This window comes from Garra rufa, chromosome 13 (assembly GCF_049309525.1).
Source record: "Garra rufa chromosome 13, GarRuf1.0, whole genome shotgun sequence".
NCBI classification, from domain to species: domain Eukaryota; kingdom Metazoa; phylum Chordata; class Actinopteri; order Cypriniformes; family Cyprinidae; genus Garra; species Garra rufa.
Window position 1 is genome coordinate 5,501,082 of NC_133373.1, and position 22,667 is coordinate 5,523,748.

The 22,667-nt window shown below is 33.6% G+C and overlaps 1 protein-coding gene across 1 annotated transcript in view; it reads right to left on the minus strand.

Moving 5' to 3' along the window:
• Positions 1-6,060: 6,060 nt before the first annotated feature.
• The window catches only part of LOC141283352 (neuromedin-U-like), a 31,255-nt gene continuing 14,648 nt past the window's right edge, over positions 6,061-22,667 (minus strand). Inside the window, exons 2-10 of the mRNA XM_073816634.1 lie at positions 21,194-21,249; positions 20,754-20,801; positions 18,425-18,484; positions 17,230-17,259; positions 16,903-16,953; positions 14,798-14,872; positions 8,410-8,463; positions 7,149-7,208; positions 6,061-6,265 (exon numbers count right to left, since the gene is read on the minus strand). Coding sequence (XP_073672735.1) covers positions 7,173-7,208; positions 8,410-8,463; positions 14,798-14,872; positions 16,903-16,953; positions 17,230-17,259; positions 18,425-18,484; positions 20,754-20,801; positions 21,194-21,249 — 410 coding nt within the window. The 3' untranslated portion in view covers positions 6,061-6,265; positions 7,149-7,172. The remainder of the gene's footprint in view (positions 6,266-7,148; positions 7,209-8,409; positions 8,464-14,797; positions 14,873-16,902; positions 16,954-17,229; positions 17,260-18,424; positions 18,485-20,753; positions 20,802-21,193; positions 21,250-22,667) is intronic.

A 22,667-nucleotide genomic window follows, 5' to 3' on the forward strand; every position in this document is an offset into this window, starting at 1 on the left:
GGTCAAAATTAGTATTTTTTTTAATGCTTACTTATGTTTTAGTGAAGATATTTTGTAAATATATCAGAATTTTATGATTAGTAATGCATTGCTAAGAACATTTGGACAACTTTAAAGGTGATTTTCTCAATATTTAGATTTTTGGCACCCTCAGATTCTAGATTTTCAAATAGTTGTATCTCAGCCAAATACTGTCATATCCTAACAGCTTATTTATTCAGATTTCAGATGATGTATAAATCTCAATTTTCTGGTTTTGTAGTCCTGGGTCACATTCAATGATTTAATGCAGAGTATGCTACAAAGTATGCTACAAATACATTTACATATTTATCTACTTCTAATTCTACTTTTTGTATACTAAACTGGTAAGTTTCCTAAACTGGAACTAATTTTGTACTTTAAGTACTTTATTTGTGTGGAAGTAGTGCTGAAGTCCAACTAAAGATATAATGAAGTATATTCGATTGTGCTAAAGTGTTTAAATGTCTGCATTTAAAGACTGATATTATTTTAATATCATACAATCCTCATCAATATTATATTAAAACGGGTGTTGTGCAAAATTATATTTTTGTGTCTAATTATATTTTTATATCAATAAGTCTCGAGCAAAATGCTAGTAAATATGTTAATAGATTCCAACTATACTTAGTATGAAATAAATGTATTTTAAATAGCCTATACTACTTTTTTACTAGGGGGGAAAGCTCAAAACATACAGACACTCGCCTCGACACAGTTTTAATGTAATTCTTTGTGGATAAAATCCTGCCAAGGTTTCTTTATACCAATAATCCATAAGTCTTAAAGCGAAAACGAGAGTTTAAACACGTGAGAAGAAACAAAGCGCATATATTTCAAGTAAAATAAAATGAAAATTCAAGGAAAAAATAGGCTAAACCGTCTTTAGATGAATTATGTGTAAAATATATACACGAAATGACTGATATTGTTAATCTAAAATCATTTATCGCCTCAGTTTTGGTCTTTTTATAAAGCGCTTTTATCTTGTCCGTTTGAAGTTATTCCATTTCACTGCTTCCGTAGCAATTTTAACCTTTCAATAACTTCAAACAGACAATATCCTGCTATCTTTTAATGCTTGTGTTTCGGTGTGAATTTTATGTTATACAAACGTTCCTAATCTTTGGCCCACATGTGTCGCTCTTTCTCTTGGCCGCACGCCAATTAGGTCAAATACGCGCTTCAACCTACCTTGAAACGACCACAGTGCGCGCGAAATCTTAGTGTGTGACGTCTTGAGTGACAGCTGTGTCGTCCAATAGAAAGATGATGCGAGTGCGCGAAATGCTGTGGCGCAGAGCAAAGACGTTTCCATTGCAGGAGGATGATTCATTGTAGTTAATGGAAGGTAAAATGATCTTGCTGCGTGACTATTTTAAGAACAATTACGGAAGAAAAGTTATAGCTTGTTTTAAAAGAGACCCAGTGCAATTTGTAGAAGGCTATTTAAAAACCTGTACATAATTTGCATTAAGTCCATACTAGTAATTTCCGTAGTGAAAACATGTAAATGTTTCAGTGACATACAAATCAGTGAGATAGAAAGCACGCATAGGCGTGTGGAAAATTGTTGTATGTTTATAGTAAAATAAATAATAAAAACACATAAAATAAAATTTTATATTTTATATTAAGTATTATTTAGCCTGTTAAAATGCCACTGTTTGAAACAATAGTAGGCTACCTAGGGCTTAAAATAGTAGACTATTGTTCATGACGGAGATTATGTAGTAAATTACAATCATATTTCTATCATAAAAACGATACGACAGTGTTTGTTGTTGTTCCAGATGCTGTTAATATTATAAGTGGAGATCTCATGACACCCAGTGGAGCAAAGCTTTAGTCAACGTGCCACTAAAAAGTCGAAAAATAACCACACGGTGGTGCTATTATCATATTAAATTCATCTTTTGACTGCGTTTTTTTTACAGTATGGTATGTACATATTCTTGCTTTACATGTTTAAGTTTTAATATCAGTCAAAAGCTTTTGAACAGTAAGATTTTTAATGTTTTTAAACATTAAAGACGTCTCTTTTGCTCGCCATGCCTGCATTTATTTGATCCAAAGTATAGCAAAAACACTATTGAAATATTTTTACTAGTTAAATAACTGTTTTCTATTTGAATATAATTTAAAATGTAATTTATTCCTGTGATCAATTACTCCAGTCTTCAGTGTCACATGATTCTTCAGATCATTCTAATTCTATTCTAATCATTCTGATATGCTGATTTGCTGTTAAAGAAACATTTGTTTTATTATTATTATCAATATTTATATCAGATGAGTACATTTTTTCAGGAGTTTTTGATGAATATTGCATTTATCTGCAATAAAAAGTATTGTAATATTATACATTATACCATTCAAAAGCTTGGAGTCTGTATAATAGTTGAGCCAATAGTTTTTTTTTTTTGAGAGAGAGAAATGATAGAAATAATAGTTTTATTTAGCAAGGATGCTTTAAAATTGATCAAGTGCTGATAAAGACATTTATAATGTTACAAAAGATTTTCGTCTGAACTTTCTATTCATCAAAGAAACAAAAAAAAATCTGTTTTCAACATAATAATAATAAAAAATGTTTTTTTTTTTTGTTTTTTTTTTCCAGAAAATCATAAAATTAGAATGCTTCTGAAGGATCATGTGACTGGAGTAATGATGCAAAAAAATCAGCTTTGAAATCCGGAATAAATTTGATTCAGAAAACAGTTATTTCAAGGCTTGGTCAGCAGAAGAGTCTTCTTTACAAAACATAAAGAATCTTACTGTTCAAAAACTGGTAGTGTATACACTTTAGGTAATAATATCTACCTTAAATTTACAAATATGAACCCATATGCTTTTTGAAAAAGTACCGCCCCAGTGACAGCTTTTGGACCTTTTTTCTAAGAAGTGTGGTTCGGCAAACAATGGACACCTGAATGTAGATTAAATAGTTGAACCTTTTATGATTTATTATTCATTTCTAGAAAAAAGAAGTACATTTTAGCACACTTTTAAAAATACTTATTAAGGTAATGTTTTCGGACGATTGCAATTAAATGAAAATGCATTATAGTTTAAATTTAAATGAAATGCAGCAGTGTTGGGGAAAATTGAAGAGTTTATTTGCAACAGATAACTCAAAAATCATATTTTTTTTATTATGTTATCATGTTTTATTGTGTTTTACTGCAGTTTGAGATTAATTGAAATGCACAATGAAAAAAACATGATTTTTGAAAACTTATTTGAAAAATAAACTCTTAAATTACTTTTAAAAGTAACGGATTACAATATTGTGTTACTCCCGAAAAGTAATTAATTGCATTATTTAGTTACGTTTTATGGACAGTAATGCATTATGTTACTTTTGCATGACTTTTTCTCATCTAGCCTGGGTTTGCCTTTTTCAAGTTTTAAAGTATAAAATTAAATTTTACACACATTACAAGTAGCAAGAGTTATGTAATCAGATTACTTTTTTCAAGTAGCCTAACTAGTAATCATCTTTACATGTGTTTTAGTATGGTAGTCAACAAATCAAAATGTGTACTTGTTTATTCGAAAGCATTGTAGCCATAAAAGTTAAAGTAAGCGGCCTTTTATTTCATAATTCTTATTTACAAGTACTGTTAACTTAAAAAAACACTACAAATGTTTTCGTCATAATTTTGGTTGTGCAAGTATGAGTTAATACCACAAATATTGCAAAAAAATAAATAAAAATGCAGGTTAAAAGAGAGAATGATTCTTTGTGTATTAAGTTTGTAAATTAAGCTAATTATTAGGGGTGGGAAACTTTGGGCACTTCACCAAATGCAAAATATACTTTATTTTTTTTTATTATTTGAGCAGGCTACTTTTGAAAACAAGTACTTATTTAAAATAAGTGTTCTTTAAGTATCCAAAAGTTTACAGACAATAGTTATTGGTTTTTCTTTTTTCCTGTGCATTACTGCCGTTTGATTAGGGGAGAGTGCGGACGGTTGCAACATTTTTTGCATTTCCTTTGCTTTGTCAGAGACTGTTTGTATTAGAAAGCTGAAATTTTAACACAATTAAGTCATATCTGTCAGCTACTCACCCATATTGCTGCAACATGTGTACATATGATAATATAAGTACAATTTACACTTGAATAGTCAAAGTGAAATGCTGCAACTGTAAATAAAATGTACTTAAATCATTTTGCATTTTCTTTATTTTATTTGTGCACAGTCAGGGTCTATAATAAGGTAAATTGGCTTATTAACATTCTTAAGTAACAAGTAGATGTTTAACCTATTCAAAAAAGGAGAGATAACTAACTATTAAAAGGGTTCATTATTATTATCATTATAAAAGTACAATTATGTATAATTATGTTATGGCAAGCTTTAAATCAATGTTGTGGTAAGGGACAGCATGTTGTTGCAATGTGTTGCAACTGTCCCAACAATGATAGCCATGGTAAAATTGGTATATTAGCTTGACACAATATCATTGAACATGTTATGCTTTTACAGTGCGTCACACAAACAACTTAGACACTATGACCAAAAATCTAATCTTAAAAAAAAAATACTTTTTGGCCATGAAAATGATTTTTTTCTAGAAGGAATGATCACATATGGCTGATTTCTTCCAGTAAGTATGAGGGTCCAATAAAGCATGTGCAGTATGAATATCATCACTGTATCTTATTCCTGCTTGAAGAAATAAGCCATGTTGCAACCATCCCCACTCTCCCCCTATTAATGGGATCATAGACAGTGGCTACATTCAAACTAATGCACAGATCTATTTCGATATAACAGGTGTTTTGCCCTGCTCTGAAAACATGACTGTGTGTGCATCAATTTCGTATAAAAGTATTTGCAAATGCAACTGCATTTAACCGCAGCCGCAATCAAGCTTTAGGACGAACAAACACAAAGCGCATGAGAAAGTCTATCAGTGCGCGAGTTTCGTGCATCAATTAGTATTGCGTTCCAAACGGCATAAATTAAAGCATATCTAAAGTAAAACACAGCGGGTGGAAGCACACACTGTCAAGCAATGCGCACGTGTCTCAGTGCAAATACTGTGCAATAAAGCCCGCCGCGTCTCAAGCGCGCACACGTGCGCGCACGTGCAATATGCAGGGGAAAACAAGCTCAGAATCGATTCTGAAATATTCAGAATCTTAAAGAGAGAATTCGCGATGCATCAGACAATCGATTTTCCCCCCACCCCTACTAATTATGCTTTTATTAAAAACGTATACCTTCTTCAAGTTAATAAAAGTGTCAGTAGGCCTAGAGAAAATTAATCTCAGTTCCAATAGGTCATAGCTCACTTTAATTTACAACTAAACCAGCAATGTTTGTGTTTCCAACCCAAATTAGATAAGTTTTAACAGGTCCAGTGTGTGTTTCATTGGTGTACTCCTCTCATACGCTCGGATTGATTGCGTTCGACGTCTTTTCACAACCCCGAAGCTTCCTTTTTCACACCCAGCCCCCTCTAAAACACCCACTACTGGACTAATGTGTTTGGAGTCGTACCCTCTAGGTGTGTCTGTCTAGAACCGCTGAAGTGATCTTCCTCATCTACCCACTCTTAGTTTGTCGCAAGTTTCTCAAAGGGAAATGTAGTCACGATCCATGACGTCGCCTATTTAGTTATTTTAGGCCCCGGTTCATCCTCACAACAGCTTAATAAATACATGATGTGTATTCATGAGAACAATAGATCATAAGCAAGATTCTACTAAACCGATAAAGGACCGAAAAGAGACGTTTATCAGAAAGGATGCAGTTCATGAAACATGCTGTTGAGCTGTACAAATCCAATTACAATGGCAGTGATCGGAAGTGAGGGTTGATTAATGCTTTTCGACTAATCGTCGTAGATAGCAGGATAACAAAAACACACATTCATCTAGAGAAAGAGAGAATGAGTCGCACTAGTGCTTTCAGTAAATAAATGGAGAGGGAAAAGTTTTATTTCTTTGTTCTTTGGTGATATACTGTACAGTAAAACACATACAGTTTGGTCAAAATCACACTGCCACAATGAAGAAACATTTTAGAATGCTTTTAATTCAAAAGACACGGCACAGTTACACAAACAGGAGCGGTCGAACAGATAAAAGACTTTATTTGGATTCTGTCTGTACATTCAACATCACATATCAATAGAGGGGTGTTTTCTAGAACGACTGACGTGACGTTTCAAGGTTGACTGGCTCTGGATCAGCACACCTGCGGGACGGGGTCTGGTGCTGCTGAAAATGTTCATCAAAACAGTTTCAGAGTTAGTTTCCCTGTGAATAATAAAGGATTAGTTCACTTCCAAGAATGATTTACTCATCCCCTATGTCATCCAAGATGTTCATGTCTTTCTTTCTTCAGTCGCAAAGAAATTAAGGTTTTATGAGGATGTTTTTCCATATAGTGGACTTCAATGGGGATCAATGAGTTGAAGGTCCAAATTGCAGTTTCAACGCAGCTTCAAAGAACTCTAGACACGATGCCATCTTAGGAATAAGGGTGTTAATCTAGCAATTATATACTTTTTAACCATAAATGCTCATCTTACACTAGCTGGAATTCACATATTAGGTAATCACATTGGAAAGTTCATGCATGATGTAGTCAGAAGTCAAGCGCCCTTTACAAAAAAAGGTAAAACAATGATGTCAGATGATTTTGAAGTTGGAGGAGAAAATGAGATGGAGTTTTCATACCCTACCTTTTTGAACCAGAGTACACAGATGAAGAACTAACTGCATGTGAAGTTGTAGACATGCATAGTGCAAGATGAGCATTTGTAGTTAAAAAGTATTTAATATTTTATTTTTTCGAAACTGTTTCGCTAGATAAGACTCTTATTCCTTAGCTGGGATCATGCAGAGCCCTTTGAAACTGCATTGAAACTCCAGTTTGGATCTTCAACCCACTGATCACCATTAAAGTCCACTATATGGAGAAAAATCCTGGAATGTTTTTCTTAGAAACCCCAATTTCTTTTCAAATAAACAAAGAAAGACAGGAACATCTTGGATGACAAGGGGATGAGAAAATTATCAGGAAATTTTTATTCTGGAAGTGAACTAATGCTTTAGTGCGACTCTACACATTGAAAAGCCATTGTAGAAAATTAAATACCTGATTTTTCAGTTCTTTATTGTTTTACACGTACTCATCAGATCTTCTTCCATTTCGTGGCTACAAAAAAGAGCAAAGAAAAATATTTGTAGAGAATTTTTTTGCTTTTATAGTAAAAAGAAAAAAAGTGTATATTTGAAATGTGAAATACTGTACAAGTCATTTTTAATAAAAATAAAATTAAATACTTAAAATAAAAGGTGAAATAAATTACAATATTAAGTAAATCATCAAAACTTTAAAAATTAAGTGAAAATTAGAAATATTTTTATTTATTTATACAAATAAATTAAAAAGGGCTGTCAAATAATCTCATCCAAAAATAAACATTTGTGTGTGCTGTATATATTTAATAAGAAAAAGAATTTAATAAATATAAAAAAAAATGTATGAAATATTTACATTTCATTTGACTTTACATTTCGAATTCAATTAATTTGACAGCACTAAAAGCTACACAAAAATAAAATAAAAAATCAGAAATACACACCTTAATTTAAAATGAACAAAATCATTTAGTATGTAAATATGTGACCCTGGACCAAAAAAAAAGTCATAAGGGTAAATTGTTAAAAAATAAAAGATTCATACATCATCTGAAAGCTGAAAATAAGCTTTCCATTGATATATGGTTTGTTAGCATATGACAATATTTGGCCAAAATATAACTATTTGAAAATCTGTAATCTGAGGGTGCAAAAAAATCTAAATACTGAGAAAACTGCCTTTACTGCATATTACTAATCAAAAATTAGGTTTTGGTATATTTACAGTTGGAAATTTAACAAAATATCTTCATTAAACATGATCTTTACCTAATATCTTCATTTTTGCTATATCATTTTGACCCATCCAATGTATTTTTAACTATTGCTCCAAGCTACTTAAGACTGGTTTTGTGGTCCAGGGTCACATATATACATGAATGCACATATAAATATACAAACTTTTAAACACTTATTTTGGATGTGATTAATTGCGATTAATCGATTTGACAGCACTAAAATGAAAGCTACATAGACATAAAAAAACACTCTAAAATTAAAATGAGCAAAACAACTTAGTATGTAAATATCATGTCGGAACCAAAAGTCATAATTAAACACTTTTGAAAAATACATATTGGCTGATCACTAATCTATATATTTAAAAAAAAATCTATTTCCCTTAATGTCCATGATGGTTACAGCCTTGTACATTGCTTTTCTACTACAAAATTCACTGAACAATAATCAGTATAGTTATATAAATGATTAGCTACCCGATAAAGGAAGTACCCTCTGCTCTGGATCCGTCCGGGCCCCTGAAGATCATCCTGTGCACAGAAGGAACAGTTATAGATGAACACTTTCTGATGTTGTTGCTACCAAACTTTGTGTACACAGCTTCATCAGAGTCATCAGAGTTGTTCAGATGAATCAAAGGTTTGATGACGGCAGTGTTGTTAGGGGTTAAAAAGCTTTATCTACCCAACAAAATCCATCAGGACCATTTCCTGTGTGAGAGTGAGGCAGTCATCATTTACTCGTGTTCAGTTTTGTCTTTTACCCTTATAGCACAATAACACTTTTAGCGTACAATTACCTCTCAAATGGACAGGAGCGGTTAATCTAACTAAGGCTGAGCCATTTCACATCCTGCACATAGAATTAGATGGACTCCAACGCATACATGCACATGTCAGCCTCGTGCAGCCATGTATGTGCACAAGCATGAGTTAAATAATATAGAAATGTAAAAATTTTTTGTTTTCTTTGCACACAAATGTATTCTCATAGCGTCATAACATTATGGTCGAACCACTGAAGTCACATGGACTATTTTAATGATGTCCTTACTTCCTTTCTAGGCCTTGAATGTAGTATTTGGGTTGCTGTCTATGCAGGGTCTGAAAGCTCTCGGATTTTATCAAAAATATCTTAATTTGTGTTCTCAAGATAAATGAAGGTCTTACGGGTTTGGAAGGTTTGGAAAGACATGAAGGTAAATATAAAAAAAAATCATTTTTGGCTGAACTATCCCTTTAATCTAAATGTAATAAATTATGTAATATACCCTGAATAATTCATATATTACAACTATCATTTTTATTATCATTTAAAACAGTATTAATACTTTTATTCTTTATTTAAGAGATCAAAAGTGATACTGAAGACATTTAATAATGTTACAAATCATTTCTACTTCAAATAATTGCTTTCTTTTGAAAGAAAATAGATCACGGTTTCCACAAAAATATTAAACATCAGAACCATTTTTAACACATAATAATAATAAATGTTTCTTGGGCAGCAAATCAGCATATTAAAATGATTTTTGAAGGATCATGTGACACTGAAGACTGGAGTGATGATGCTGAAAATTTAGAATAAATAACCTTTTAAAATATATTCAAATTTGTAATATTATTTCACAATATTGCTGTATTTATTTATTTTTGATCAAATAGAGTGTTTTTACAATGCATCAATTGTCCATATTGGCAGCACTGAATGTAAACAATACCACTGAACCAAATGAAACTTGCATTTTTGCAGATTATTGCTGCTGAAAATAGTTAATTATTGTCAGGTTTTGGCCTGTACTAATCAGTCGGACCACATTTGGAGTACTATAGACAGACAAAAATGATAGCAAATCAAGAAGACGAGTGCAAAAAACTGTCTGAGGAACAAAAGGCGTTTGTGGTTGGCCAAACTGAACTAGGATTTCCAGAATCTTGACAACATTTGTGTTTGTTCTTATCATTTCCGCTCAGGAAAGGTGAAATATTAAGTGAATATCTTAATTAATACTGCTTGTACGTATTTTTACCACCTATTAACCTCAGTTTGTCAAAATATTGCCTGCTTACCAAGTCCTTCTCTATATGATTTAACAACTTTCACACGTTTTTCCCATGGTTTAGACAGCATTACATTAGCAGAACAACGTATTCAGTAGTGCATTAACCATGCAATCAATGCTTTTTTTACATCCGAGTATCTCCAATATGGCCAATCTTATTGAGCTCAAATTTTTGAATGGTAATGTAATTAAATATTAAATTGGTGAATAAGATAATCTGACTCTTATGTTAATGTCAATATTTCCAGCACCAACCAGAGAAAAAGAAAGATAGGTTATTAAATATGTGGTGTATAAACACAGATATAAATACTGTCAGTTTTAATAATACTTAACACTTAGTACTTTAATAATTAACACTTAACACTTAATTAAATCAACCATTACTGACGGTCAGAAAAGAAGCCCTAGAGCGAAGTCATGATGAGATATTATCAAACAGCAGCATATGGCATTTCATCAAGATTGAGAGCAACAGACACTTCAGTCACTCTCCGTGAACGTCCGCCTAAAGTCATGCTGTTTTGCAACTGTACGTATGTTTTTTTAATCCTGAAGTATCTGTTTTAAAGAAATGCTGGTGATACACTTGTCTCTAATAAGGCAGATAGCTTATCTTTCTTTCTTTTTGGGGAGTACGTGTGAAATTCTACAAAAAATGGGCTGAGGTCAATTATGCACTGTAATTACGACAGCGACACAATGGTGAAATTCACTTGCATAACTGTAGGGGGCTCCAAAAATGCATAAAGCTACATACATTTGCTGTAATATTTAAAGGAGAAATTCACTTTCAGAACAAAAATGTACAGATAACGTACTGACCCCCTTGTCATCCTTCTTTCTTCAGTTGTAAAGAAATTATGATTTTTATGGAACACATTTCAGGATTTTCTCTCTCTTGAAGTTCCAAAATGCAGCTTCAATGCAGCTTTAAATGGCTCTAAATTATGCCAGCCGAGGAAAAAGGGTCTTACCTAGTGAAACGATCGGTCTAAAAAAAAAATCAATTTTTATAGTTTTTCACCTCAAAGGCACACCTTGTTTAGTTCTGCGTGAACTCTGTGTATTACATTTTTTGTAAAGGGTGTTTGATCTTGTCAAGACAAGACAAGCATTTGAGGTTAAAAAGTATTAAAATGGAAACATTTTCTTAAAAAATAACCAATCGTTTCACTAAATAAGTCCCTTCTTCTTTGTCTGGGATCATTTGGAGCCCTTTGAAGCTGCATTGAAACTGCATTTTGATAGTTCAAACTCGGGGGCACCATAGAAGTCCACTATATGGAGAAAAATCCTGAAATGTTTTCCTCAAAATATAATTTACATACATAAATTATAAACATAATTTCTTTACAACTGAGGAAAGAAAGACATAAACATCCTGGATGACAAGGGGGTGACTAAATTATCTGTACATTTTTGTTTTGAAAGTGAACGTCCCCTTTAATGGCAATAAAATTTCCAAGACCAGGGAAAACTCATGAAACGTCATGAGAATACTTATTCAGTGTATGCACTATTCAATAGACCAATTTGGTGTTTGCAAACAGCAATGGCGTTTTTTGTGGGCGGAGCCTATATGGTGGCAGAAAATAACAGTGTTCAATTAGCAGCCAATGGAAGACACATACTAAAAAACTTACATTTGAGTTTATAATTTAAAATTCTAGGACTGCCCTCCACTAAAGATTTTTCTGGTCGACTAGTAGTCATTCATTTTAGGCATTAGTCGACTATTAGTCACACGTTTATTAATAAACCATATAAATTATAATAATGAGCCTTTAATTTGCCTACATTGACTAATAAGCGCTCAAGCGCACGCAAAAGAAGCAACAGTGCAGATATACTGGCAGATATAATAATTATGAATGTGTCAGGGAAAAACAATAAGGAGACTGTATTACTGTTCAAATAATTTGATAAACTAGCACTTTCTTTGTTTTTGTCTTAAGAGATGAAATCGGCAACACTGACTCGTCATCTCCGCAGTAGTGATGCGTCTGTATGCATGTTTCATACAGATTATATAATATTTGTTTTCTATTTGAATTTGTTCATTTTAAAGTAAACATTTCACTCTATATAGATATATTTTCATGTCTGTAAGGCAAGTATGCAAGTTTCGAAATTTCGTGCTTAAGTTTACAGAGACCGAGATGGCAAAAAGTCCATCCTGTTTGCTTTCATTATTTTACAAAAGCACACCTCTTTGTTGTTATTCTGAGTATACACAAATAAATGTAGTGTTTTTTCAGATTCGAAAGATGTATTACTTTTATCGGTATGGAAAAAAATGACAGAGTATTTTAAGAGCAAGTGACCGCACTGGCGCCTCCATCTGTCATGCAGCTTCCACACTCAGCACAGACACTTCAATAGCGCACATTTTTCTAGGTTAACGTTAGATTGAGCTGCCATGTAAAGTTACTTCTACTTACATATTTTAGATGAAAAGCCATATTTGAGGTTGATGAATGATAGGTGAGCATTTGGATGTCCTGTCAGGTGTACTATATTAACACATACACTCCATTTTTGGTTCCACGAAGAACCATTCAGTCAAAAGTTCTTTAAAGATCCATCTCTTTCTTACATTTTTATAATCTTAAGAAACTTCTTTTGCCCCAAAGAACCTTTTGTGGAACAGAAAGGTTCTTCAGATGTTAACGGTTCTTTATGGAACCATTGGCATCGTGAAGCACCTTTATTTTTAAAGCCTGGGACACGCCAACCCGACGCCAACCAACTAGCGCCGACGAAAGCCGACCATCTTGTCGCCTCTGGTCGGCCGCGTCTGTAGGCATCTGGGCAGTTAAACTGAGCTCAAACACACCAAGCTGACGACACCCGACTACAAACTAGAAGGTGCTTTCTGCGCATGCGTGAGGAGATACACCGTTGCGTACCTGCAGATGGCAGTAGTCTGTATTTCCATTCCAAAAAGAGAACCCGGAAGTAGTGTTGCCTGTGCAAATAAATCAGCGTTTCCGAAGCATTTACTTTGTCGCTCGCCACAGCATTGCAAAAAATGCTTTTCTAGCTTAGATTTTTTGTCTTGTTTCCAGCCAAAATATCTATAAATTCTTAAATCAAGAAGGATTTTCTAGACAAGTAAAAAACATTTCATGTTTTCAGAAAAAACAAGTCAAAATTAAGTGAGTTTTTGCTTAGAACGAGCAAAATAATCTGCCATTGGGGTATGAAAAAAAAATCTTATTTCAAACAGAAAACAAGATTATTTTTCTTACCCCATTGGCAGATTATTTTGCTTGTTTCAAGCAAAAATGCACATAATTTTGACTTTTTTTTCTGAAAACAAGATCATTTTTACTCATCTAGAAAATCCTTCTTGATTTAAGAGTTTGTAGATATTTTGGCTGGAAACAAGACAAAAAATCTAAGCTAGAAAAGCATTTTTTGCAGTGCTGCGTGACTTCGCCACTTCCTGTGGATTTTTTCTTTCCTGTAACTAATACAATTTTGGTCAACCAATCCTCTTCTAACGGTTTTGGTCAACCAATCCTCTTCTAACGGTTAATGGGCTATTAGGGGCAACCCTATGATATTCAGGTTTTATTCTCACAATTCTGATAAGAAAAATTCCCCTTGTCTCAGAATCATGAATTAATATCCCACACTTCTGGCTTTTTCCCCCTCAGAATTGACAAACTCAATATTGCTGAGTTAAATCAAATTCGAAAAACTAAATCGGAAAAGTCAAGAAATGTGAGATAAAATAGGTAAATCTAAAATGGTATAGGTTTAAATAGTATTTCATGCTGTGGCTGTAGGGCTTGTATAATATGTCCCCTATGAACTGCATATGTGAATATTATGTAGACCTATAGACGATTTTCACTTACATCACGGTTTGGTCATTTACCCCGATGCACGGCCATATTGGAGATACTCAGATGTAAAAAACAGCATGGATTGCATGGTTAATGTACTACTGAATTCATTGTTCTGCTCATTTTTGCTGTCTGAACCATGTAAACAATGTGTGGAAGCTGCTGAATCATATAGAGAAGCAGGAAAGGGTGCAATACTTTAACAAACTAAAGTTAATAGGTGATAAAGACCTGACCGGAAATGATAAGAACAAACATGAATGTTGTAAAGATTCTTGCTCTGGAAACCCTGGTTCAGTTTGGGCAACTACAAATGCCTTTTGTTTCTCAGACAGTTTTTTGCTCTCTTCTCCTTGATTTGTAACAACTTTTGGCCGTCTATAGTACCCTAAATGTAGTCTGACTGATAAGTACAGCCCAAAACATGACAGTAAGTGACCATTTCCAGCAGCAATAATCAGCAAAATATGCCAGTTGTGTTCAGTTCATTGGCACTGTTTATGTTCAGTGCCGCCAATATGGCTGACTGATGACGCGTCATGAAAACACTACGTTTAGCTTCAAATGGTATCTTTGATGACGGTATTCTATAAAAATTATTTGCATTCAGATTCTGACATCCAAAGGCACAATAATATTTTTTTTTCTCTTATTCCATGGCTTTTACCTATTTTACTCCACTTTTCTGCCACCAATGCGCACACAGCTTCAAATGTACTATCTGCAATGTCTACTTCAAATTGGTCTATTACATTATTTTTTTCTATTTAGTGCAGCTAAATATCCTAAACTTGACTTCTGAAAACCAACCCTAGTCACAGTATTTAGTTTCTTGGCACTTACCCAAACTAAATATTGCTTTAGCAGTATTTTTATTGGCTCTCAGGGTGTCGTACTCACAGCGCTAATGTAGTCTGAATGAAGGTAAGCATGCAGGATACATACATTTAATTTCATTCTCCTGCTTCTTCTTCTGGCAAGCTGGGGTATGAGCTCCAGAAGAGGGTGCAACACAGTAGACTGACACATACACATATATAGAGAGATATCATGAAGACAGACATGGAGAGATATGAAAACCATGAACATCTGTTCCTGGGGCTTGGCCAGGGGGGTCGCAGAGAGGATTCATTTAACACTTTTTCTCACACGTATATCTGTCCTCAGTGCGGCTCAGTGTTCATTTTGCACACACAGTGCATTGATGTTTAGTAAATACACAATCGCATACAAGCCATGCCTGAGCACATGACAACATGCAATATGTGAACATATGAGTGTTTAAAAGCATTATATTATAATTAGTTCCAAATATGCAGTACATCTGGCTGCATATTTGATCACAAACCTATGGAAGCCTGTTTTCACCACTGAATAAAAAATGAAAAAAAGATAACTTTTTTTTTGAGATACAAACTTACAATTCTGACTTTATTTCTTGCAGTTGTCTGATATAAACTAGTGATTCAGAATTTTATTTCTCAGAAGTAACATAAAGTCTGACTTTTTTCTCAGAATTGTGATATAAAGTCTTTTTTCTTTATAATTCGCAAATGCAAGTTTCTTCTTCACAATTGAGACTTTTTTTCCTCAGAATTGAGAGATATAAACTTGCAACTGCGAAAAAAGTCAGAAATATGAGTTTCTCAAAATCTCGCAATTCTGACTTTATTTCTTGCAATTGTGTGATATAAACTAGAGATTCCCAATTTTTTTTCTCAGAATTGTGTGATATAAACTTGCAATTGCATGTTATAAAGTTAGAATCGCAAGTTATTAGCTTGCAATTCTTAGAACAAAATCAGTCGTTTTTTTCTTTATAATTTGCAATTGTGAGTTTATATCTCACAATTCTGAGGGAAAAAAAGTCAGAATTGCAAGATACAAACTCAGAAAAAAAGTCAGAAATATTAGGTTTTGTCTTGCAATTCTGATTTTATTTCTTGCAATTGTATAATATAAACTAGCAGATCAGATTTTTTATCAGAATTGAGAATTGAGTTATTAAGTCAGAATTATAAGATACAAACTCGCATTTGTGAAAAAAAGTCAGGAATACACGCTTTTGTCTCGTAATTCTGACTTTATTTCTTGCCGTTTGGATATAAACTAGCGATTCAGAATTTTTTTCTCAGAATTGTGATAAAAACTCACAATTCTGAGAAAAAAATTCTGAAAGCTTTTATCTTGCAATTCTGACTTTATAACTGGCAATTATGATTTTACATCTGACAATTCTGAGAAAAAAGTAAGAATTGCGAGTTTGTATCACGCAATACTGAGAAAAAAAGTCAGAACAATAACATTTTTGTATGCAGTGGTGGAAATGGGCTTCTATGCAAAACTGGCATCTAAATATAAGGTCATTCATAAATCTCTGTATGATGCACATTTGAACAAGAAGTGTGCTGAACATGAAAGAAATGGACAGTTGAATAGGTAAAGACACTGAGTAGTTCCTCTGACGACATCAACACAAAATAACATGTAAATTACGATTGAAAAATTGAATGTTAAGATGAATTTAGGTGTTCTTCTAGTTCTTCAAAAAATCTTAAATTAATTGACAAAAATGTCAATAAAAAATCTAGTGCAAATTATAAAATATAAGATATTTAGAAAAAAAATATATATGTAATTTTCTTTTCCTAAGTGTGGATGCTGTCAAGGAGGAATCATTAAATGTTACATGCATGCAATGGGAACTAAAGAGTTTTATGAACTGTAGTAAGATGATAATCTGCCAATTATCTATATATACATAGTAATTTGTATCATTATTATATTTTATTTATTTATTTATTTATTTTAATTTACTGTACGTTATACTTTAGATACAGTTTCCTGGGACTGTGACTAAGATATTACATTTTGATTCTCCACCTTGCCCCAAAAGGGAATTTCATCCACCTAACCTTTATTGAATGCCTGAGTATTATATCTCTAATTACAATATGCAGCTGAGTGTGTTTTTTGAAGACAGTGCAGCGTAGCAACAGTGGCTGAGTGCTGAAAGCAACAGACACTAAACAACTCTTGAGGAAACCTACCGTTCCGTCTGACAATCCTGCACCAATCGGTTTAGTGTAATGAAATAAAAACTATACGTACATGTACAGACACACAAATACAAAACCCAAACACAGAAGTTACACAAACACCAAAAATCAACACAGACAAAAACATTAAAAAACATTCATATACATAAAATCCATAAAAAAAAGACATTATCCATATACAGAAACAATTACAATCAAACATACATGAACAGACAAAGATAAAAGGATCCCGATGTTATGGTGTCATTGAATTGGCATTGCACTGAATGTCTCTGAAGAGACTGCCTCTAATTATAACTGCAAATGTCACATACTCACCCTTTTGCTGGTCTCTCGAGCCGTGACCTCCTGTATGTACAAAAAGCAAAAGATTAAAAATCAAAGTTAGTTGTCTTTTTAGTCATTTATACATTACTAGTGATAACTAGACACAGACAGAACTCGCAATTCTGAGAACATATCAGTCTTTTTAACTCGCAATTGCAAGTTCATATCTCACAGACTTAATTTCTTGCAAACGTGTGATATAAACTAGCCATTCAGAATTTTTTTTTTATTTCGCAATTCTGACTTTATTTCTCACAATTGTGAGTTTTATATCACACAGTTCTGAGAAAATAGTGAGAATTGTGTTTTTATCTTGCAATTCTGACTTTATTCTGACCTCCTGTATGTACAAAAAGCAAAAGATTAAAAATCAAAGCTAATTGTCTTTTCATTCATTTATACATTACTAGTGATAACTAGACCCGGACAGAACTTTTTTTGCATATTTTATGCTGTGGGATGGATTGAAACATGCTACAAATTGACTCTTATAGAGATAGTTCTCACAAAAATGAAAATTCTGTCATTAATTACTCAAATTCATGTCATTTCAAACCCTTTGTTCATCTTCAGAACACAAATGAATTTATTTTTAATGAATTCCAGGTGCTTTCTGACCCTGCATAGACAGCAACACAACTACTACATTCAAGGCCCAGAAAGGTAGTAAAAATAGTTGTTAAATAGTGCATGTGACATCAATGTTTCAATCGTAATTTTATGAAGATAAAAGTTTTTTGTGCATGAAAAAAAAAATAATAATAATAATGACTTTATTTAACAATTTATTTTCTGCGTCAAAGACTGACAGAGAAGAAATTGTTGAATAAAGTCATTATTTATGTTTTTATTTGTGTACAAAAAGTATTATAATAGCTTCATAATATTACGGTTAAACCACTGATGTCACATGGACTATTTTATCACTGTCCTTCTTTTCTGGGCCTTGAACATGCAAGGTTAGAAAGCTCTTGGATTTCATCAAAAATATCTTAATTTTACTGAGGTGAGGGTGAGTAATTAATGACAAAATTTTCATTTTTGGATGAACTAACCCTTGAACTCAAGGCATTATCAAATTGTAGCACAACTATTTAATAAACATATATGCATAGGTTGGCAGCGATGTGTTGAATTTTTGTGAAATCTTGTGTGCTGATTACATGCGGGCATGAATAATATTCACCTGCGATTTTTGAAGTGATCCCAGCATTAGGAAACACAGGTCCTCCAGGACATCAGATGTCTGGCAATGGTTAAAAGAAAAACGTAAATAGATTATGGACAGTTTAAACCATGAACTGTGCTTAAAAGGCAAAATCGCTGTTCCTGGTCAAAAATGACCAGCCTTGGGGGAAAAATGCTTATAAATCGGCATTATGCTATATGTGACCCTGGACCACAAAACCCAGTCATTAGGTTAAATTTGTTCAAATTGAGATTTATATATATATATATAATCTGCTGAATTATAAAATGAATAAATTATCCATTGATGTAAGGTTTGTTAGGATAGCTATTTGAAAATCTGGAATCTGAGGGTGTTAAAAAGTCAAAATATTGAGAAAATCACCTTAAACTAATTAAGTTTTGATAATTTACAAAATATCTTAATGGAACATGACTCAACCAGTGTTGTTTTTCCATCCACTTTTTTCCATGACGATAACGAGACGTTGACAAGATAAAATTGGCTCGTTGATGACTAAAACATGACGAGACGTGTGTGAGTTTTCGTTGACGAGACGAGAATAGACGAAAATGTTAGTGGGTGGTCCGTCAGGCGTTTAAAATGCATGACATTTCTGCTTATTGTGCATGCCAATTAAAACCGAAAAATATCTGCCGCTATGGCAAGCCGTTTTAGCATTAAATACTCTTTGCCATACTACTATGGCAAGCCGTTTTAGCATTCCATCCTTGTTTGTCTTTTATGTTTTAAAACATTCCTTCATTATTGTAATTATTGGTAAAAATAGTCAATCCGGAAGCTCACATTGTGTTGAACTATAGATCTGCTATTTTCAGAACTTATAAGTGACACTACCCAACAGCAAAATACTTACTGACCTACATTAATTTCTTAAAAGACTACTTTTCCCCCTTTTTTTGACTAAAACTAGACTAAAACCTTTTTGACTTTTCGTCGACTAAAACTAGACTAAAACCTTCTTGACTTTTCGCCGACTAAAATTGGACTAAAACTATCACATATAGAAGTGACTAAAATTTGACTAAAACTAATAACCATTTTAGTCCAAAAGACTAAGACTAAGACTAAATCTAAGATGGTTGTCAAAAACAACACTGGACTCAACTCGCCATGCTTGGAAGAGGAGGAATTGCTGCCTATAACCCCAAGAACACCATCCCCACCGTCAAACAAGGATATGGGAACATTACGCTTTGGGGGTGTTTTTCTCCTACGGGGACAGGACAACTGCACCACATTAAAGGGACGATAGACAGGGCCATGTACTGTCAAATCTTGGGTGAGAACCTTCTTCCCTCAGCCTCAGCTCAGGGCCGTTGATGGGTATTCCAGCATGACAATGACTCAAAACACAACCAAGGCAACAAAGGAGTGGCTCAATAGGAAGCACGTTAAGGTACTGGAGTGGCCTAGCCAGACTCCAGACCTTAACCCCATAGAAAACCTCTGAAGAAAGCTAAAGGTTTTAGTTGCCAAACATCAGCCTCAAAACTTTAATGACTTGGAGAGGATCTGCAAAGAAGAGTGGGACCAAATCCCTCCTGAGATGTGTGCAAAGCTGGTGGCCAACTACAAGAAATGTCTGACCTCTGTGATTGCCAACAAGGGTTTTGCCACCAAGTGCTGAGTCAATTTTTTTGCGAAGGGGTCAAATACTTATTTCACTCATTAAAATGCAAATCAATTGATAACTTTTTTTAAATGCATTTTTCTGGATTTATTTGTTGTTATTCTGTCTCTCACTGTTCAAATTAACCTACCATTAAAATTATAGACTGATCATTTCATTGTCAGCGGGCAAACGTACAAAATCAGCACTGTTTTTCGCACATACTCCTGATATTCATATTATATGAATCAAATCAGTTTTGTGAACTAGTCCTAGGTTTTTCGCTCAATCTGGAAAAAGCACTGCAGTCCAATTCTCTGAACTCTCTAGGTCAATAATTATCCAAAAAAGTAGAAATTTACCCTTTGGGAAGCTATAACAGGCTCATTTAGAAAAGGGGGTCCAAATTCACGCAAAATCTTATAAAGCCTAAAGGAAAACTCAAAACTTCACAAAACCTTTTGAGTACATGCAACAGGTGATTCTAAACAAGCATGCAAAGTTTAAAGGAGATAGGACCACAGCTGGTGGTATGACAGTCATAAACATTAAAAAACATAATATTTCTATGGTAAATGACCTGGATTTGGCAAAAAAGCTTTTTTTAAATTTCTATTTTACATTTATACCATCATTTACTCTCTCATAGTTCAGTTGCTGTACTGCAAATGGCAACAAGGCAGCAGTACTCACTCTAAAGGATGGGTCTGCAGAGAGGTAGAACGAGCACAGATCAGTTATCTACAACAAAAGACACAAATGCAGTTATATTTTGATGCTTGCAAAAATGAAGATACTCAAAATGAATCACATGTCATTTATGTGTTGCTTTGTTCATTTCACCCCATGGCCATAAACATGCATTAAACTTTCATATCCCAGCCTGTAGATTTAGGGGTTTACCCATGTAATTGCTCATGTACACATTTAGCACATGTAAACAAAGCAGAGAAGTAATCATCCCCCTTGAGGGTAAAGTTAACTGATATTGCAACTGAACAAATATGGGATAAGTCATATATACTGAACTTTTGTCTCTGAGGAAATCTGTATCTAATTGAAGGCAGTATAAGTGGTTTGTTTACGTTAGAAATGAAAGAACTCATAAGTATTGGCAGTAAATCATTACATACCTGGGTTAGTAACTGCTCATGCTCTATTGAGGATGGAGTCAAGAGCACCGGAGCACCTGCAAGTCATGCAGAAATCATGATTACACATTTTCCACCAATAATAGTGTTGCAAGTACAGTGAAGTTTGCATGTTTATGTCATTCCATGCAAAGAGAAAATGATTGCAAAGTCTCCATTGGTCATTCTTTGGTAAATCTCATATCTAATGACGACATCTACGTTACCTGTCTAAATTGAGTTTTTTTTTGCAATTCACAAAATTGCCAGTGAAATCAATCTGGGAACCTTGACAGCTGTAATCCTTGTGAGGTTTGCTTGTACAGGTCTGAAATTAATTACGTCCGCTTGTCAGTTTTCTTGTTTTGGTGATTTTGACCTCTTCCCTCAAAGGAATATGCTCCAATTTAACTGAGCTTCTTTATTGATCTGTTGTACGGGTCTCTCAACCTGTTTCCTTTTTGAACCATTTCTGTCAAAAGGTGTTTTCTGTGAAAATTCATGGGATTCGTTTTAGACTAGAATAAGTGCGATAACTGCTGTAAATAATCTAAACCAGCCACAAAACTTCTATCCATATGTCTCTCTGCATCTTCATGACATCTTGTGACAATTAACGATCAGTCATAATGGTATAAATCTATCTGTGTGTTAACAAAATCAGTCACATATCATTATATTATTCAAATTCTTGTGGCATCACTGCTGTTAAAATTGCTGTACAATAATATTTTTTAGCAGTTACATGATAAAATTGTGTATAGAGTGAATTCTTTATTACTTTATTGCAGATGATCAAGCATTATAATCCTTGTGGTGTAATGCTTATTCACCAAATGAATCATACGCATAACACTGCATCTCATTTTGCAGGTTTATTGGGAAACATCCAGCATTTTTTATTGTGCTAATTAGTTTCAACCTAGGCACTTCAACAGAATTCAATGGACTACGTATATGCAGTTCAAGCTCTTAATTAATGCATCACAATGACGCATTCCTGTATATTATCTACTGACACACTAATGCAGCACATTTTGACACAGAGGTAAGAAATTGAAGCCCTCAATGAAGATCAAAATCATTTGTGAATATGAAATCAGTAAAAAGTCAATTTAAAGACAAGACAAAGACAGAAACGGCAGTGGAGGAGAGCAACAGTTGTTTTGTAATAGCCTACCTGTTGCAATATTTATGTATTTGTGACCCTGGACCACAAAACCAGCCATGAGGGTCAATTTGTTTTAAATTTAAATCTGTAAGCTTAACAAATAAGCTTTTCATTGATGTATGGTGTGGATAGGACCAATACATCAGACAATATTTGGCTAAGATAGAGCTATTTGAAAATCTGTAATCTGAGGGTGCAAAAAAAACTGAATATTGAGAAAATCGCCTTTAAAAGTTCTTAGCAATGCATATTACTAATCAAAAATTAAGTTTTGATATATTTATGGTAGGAAATGTACAAAATATC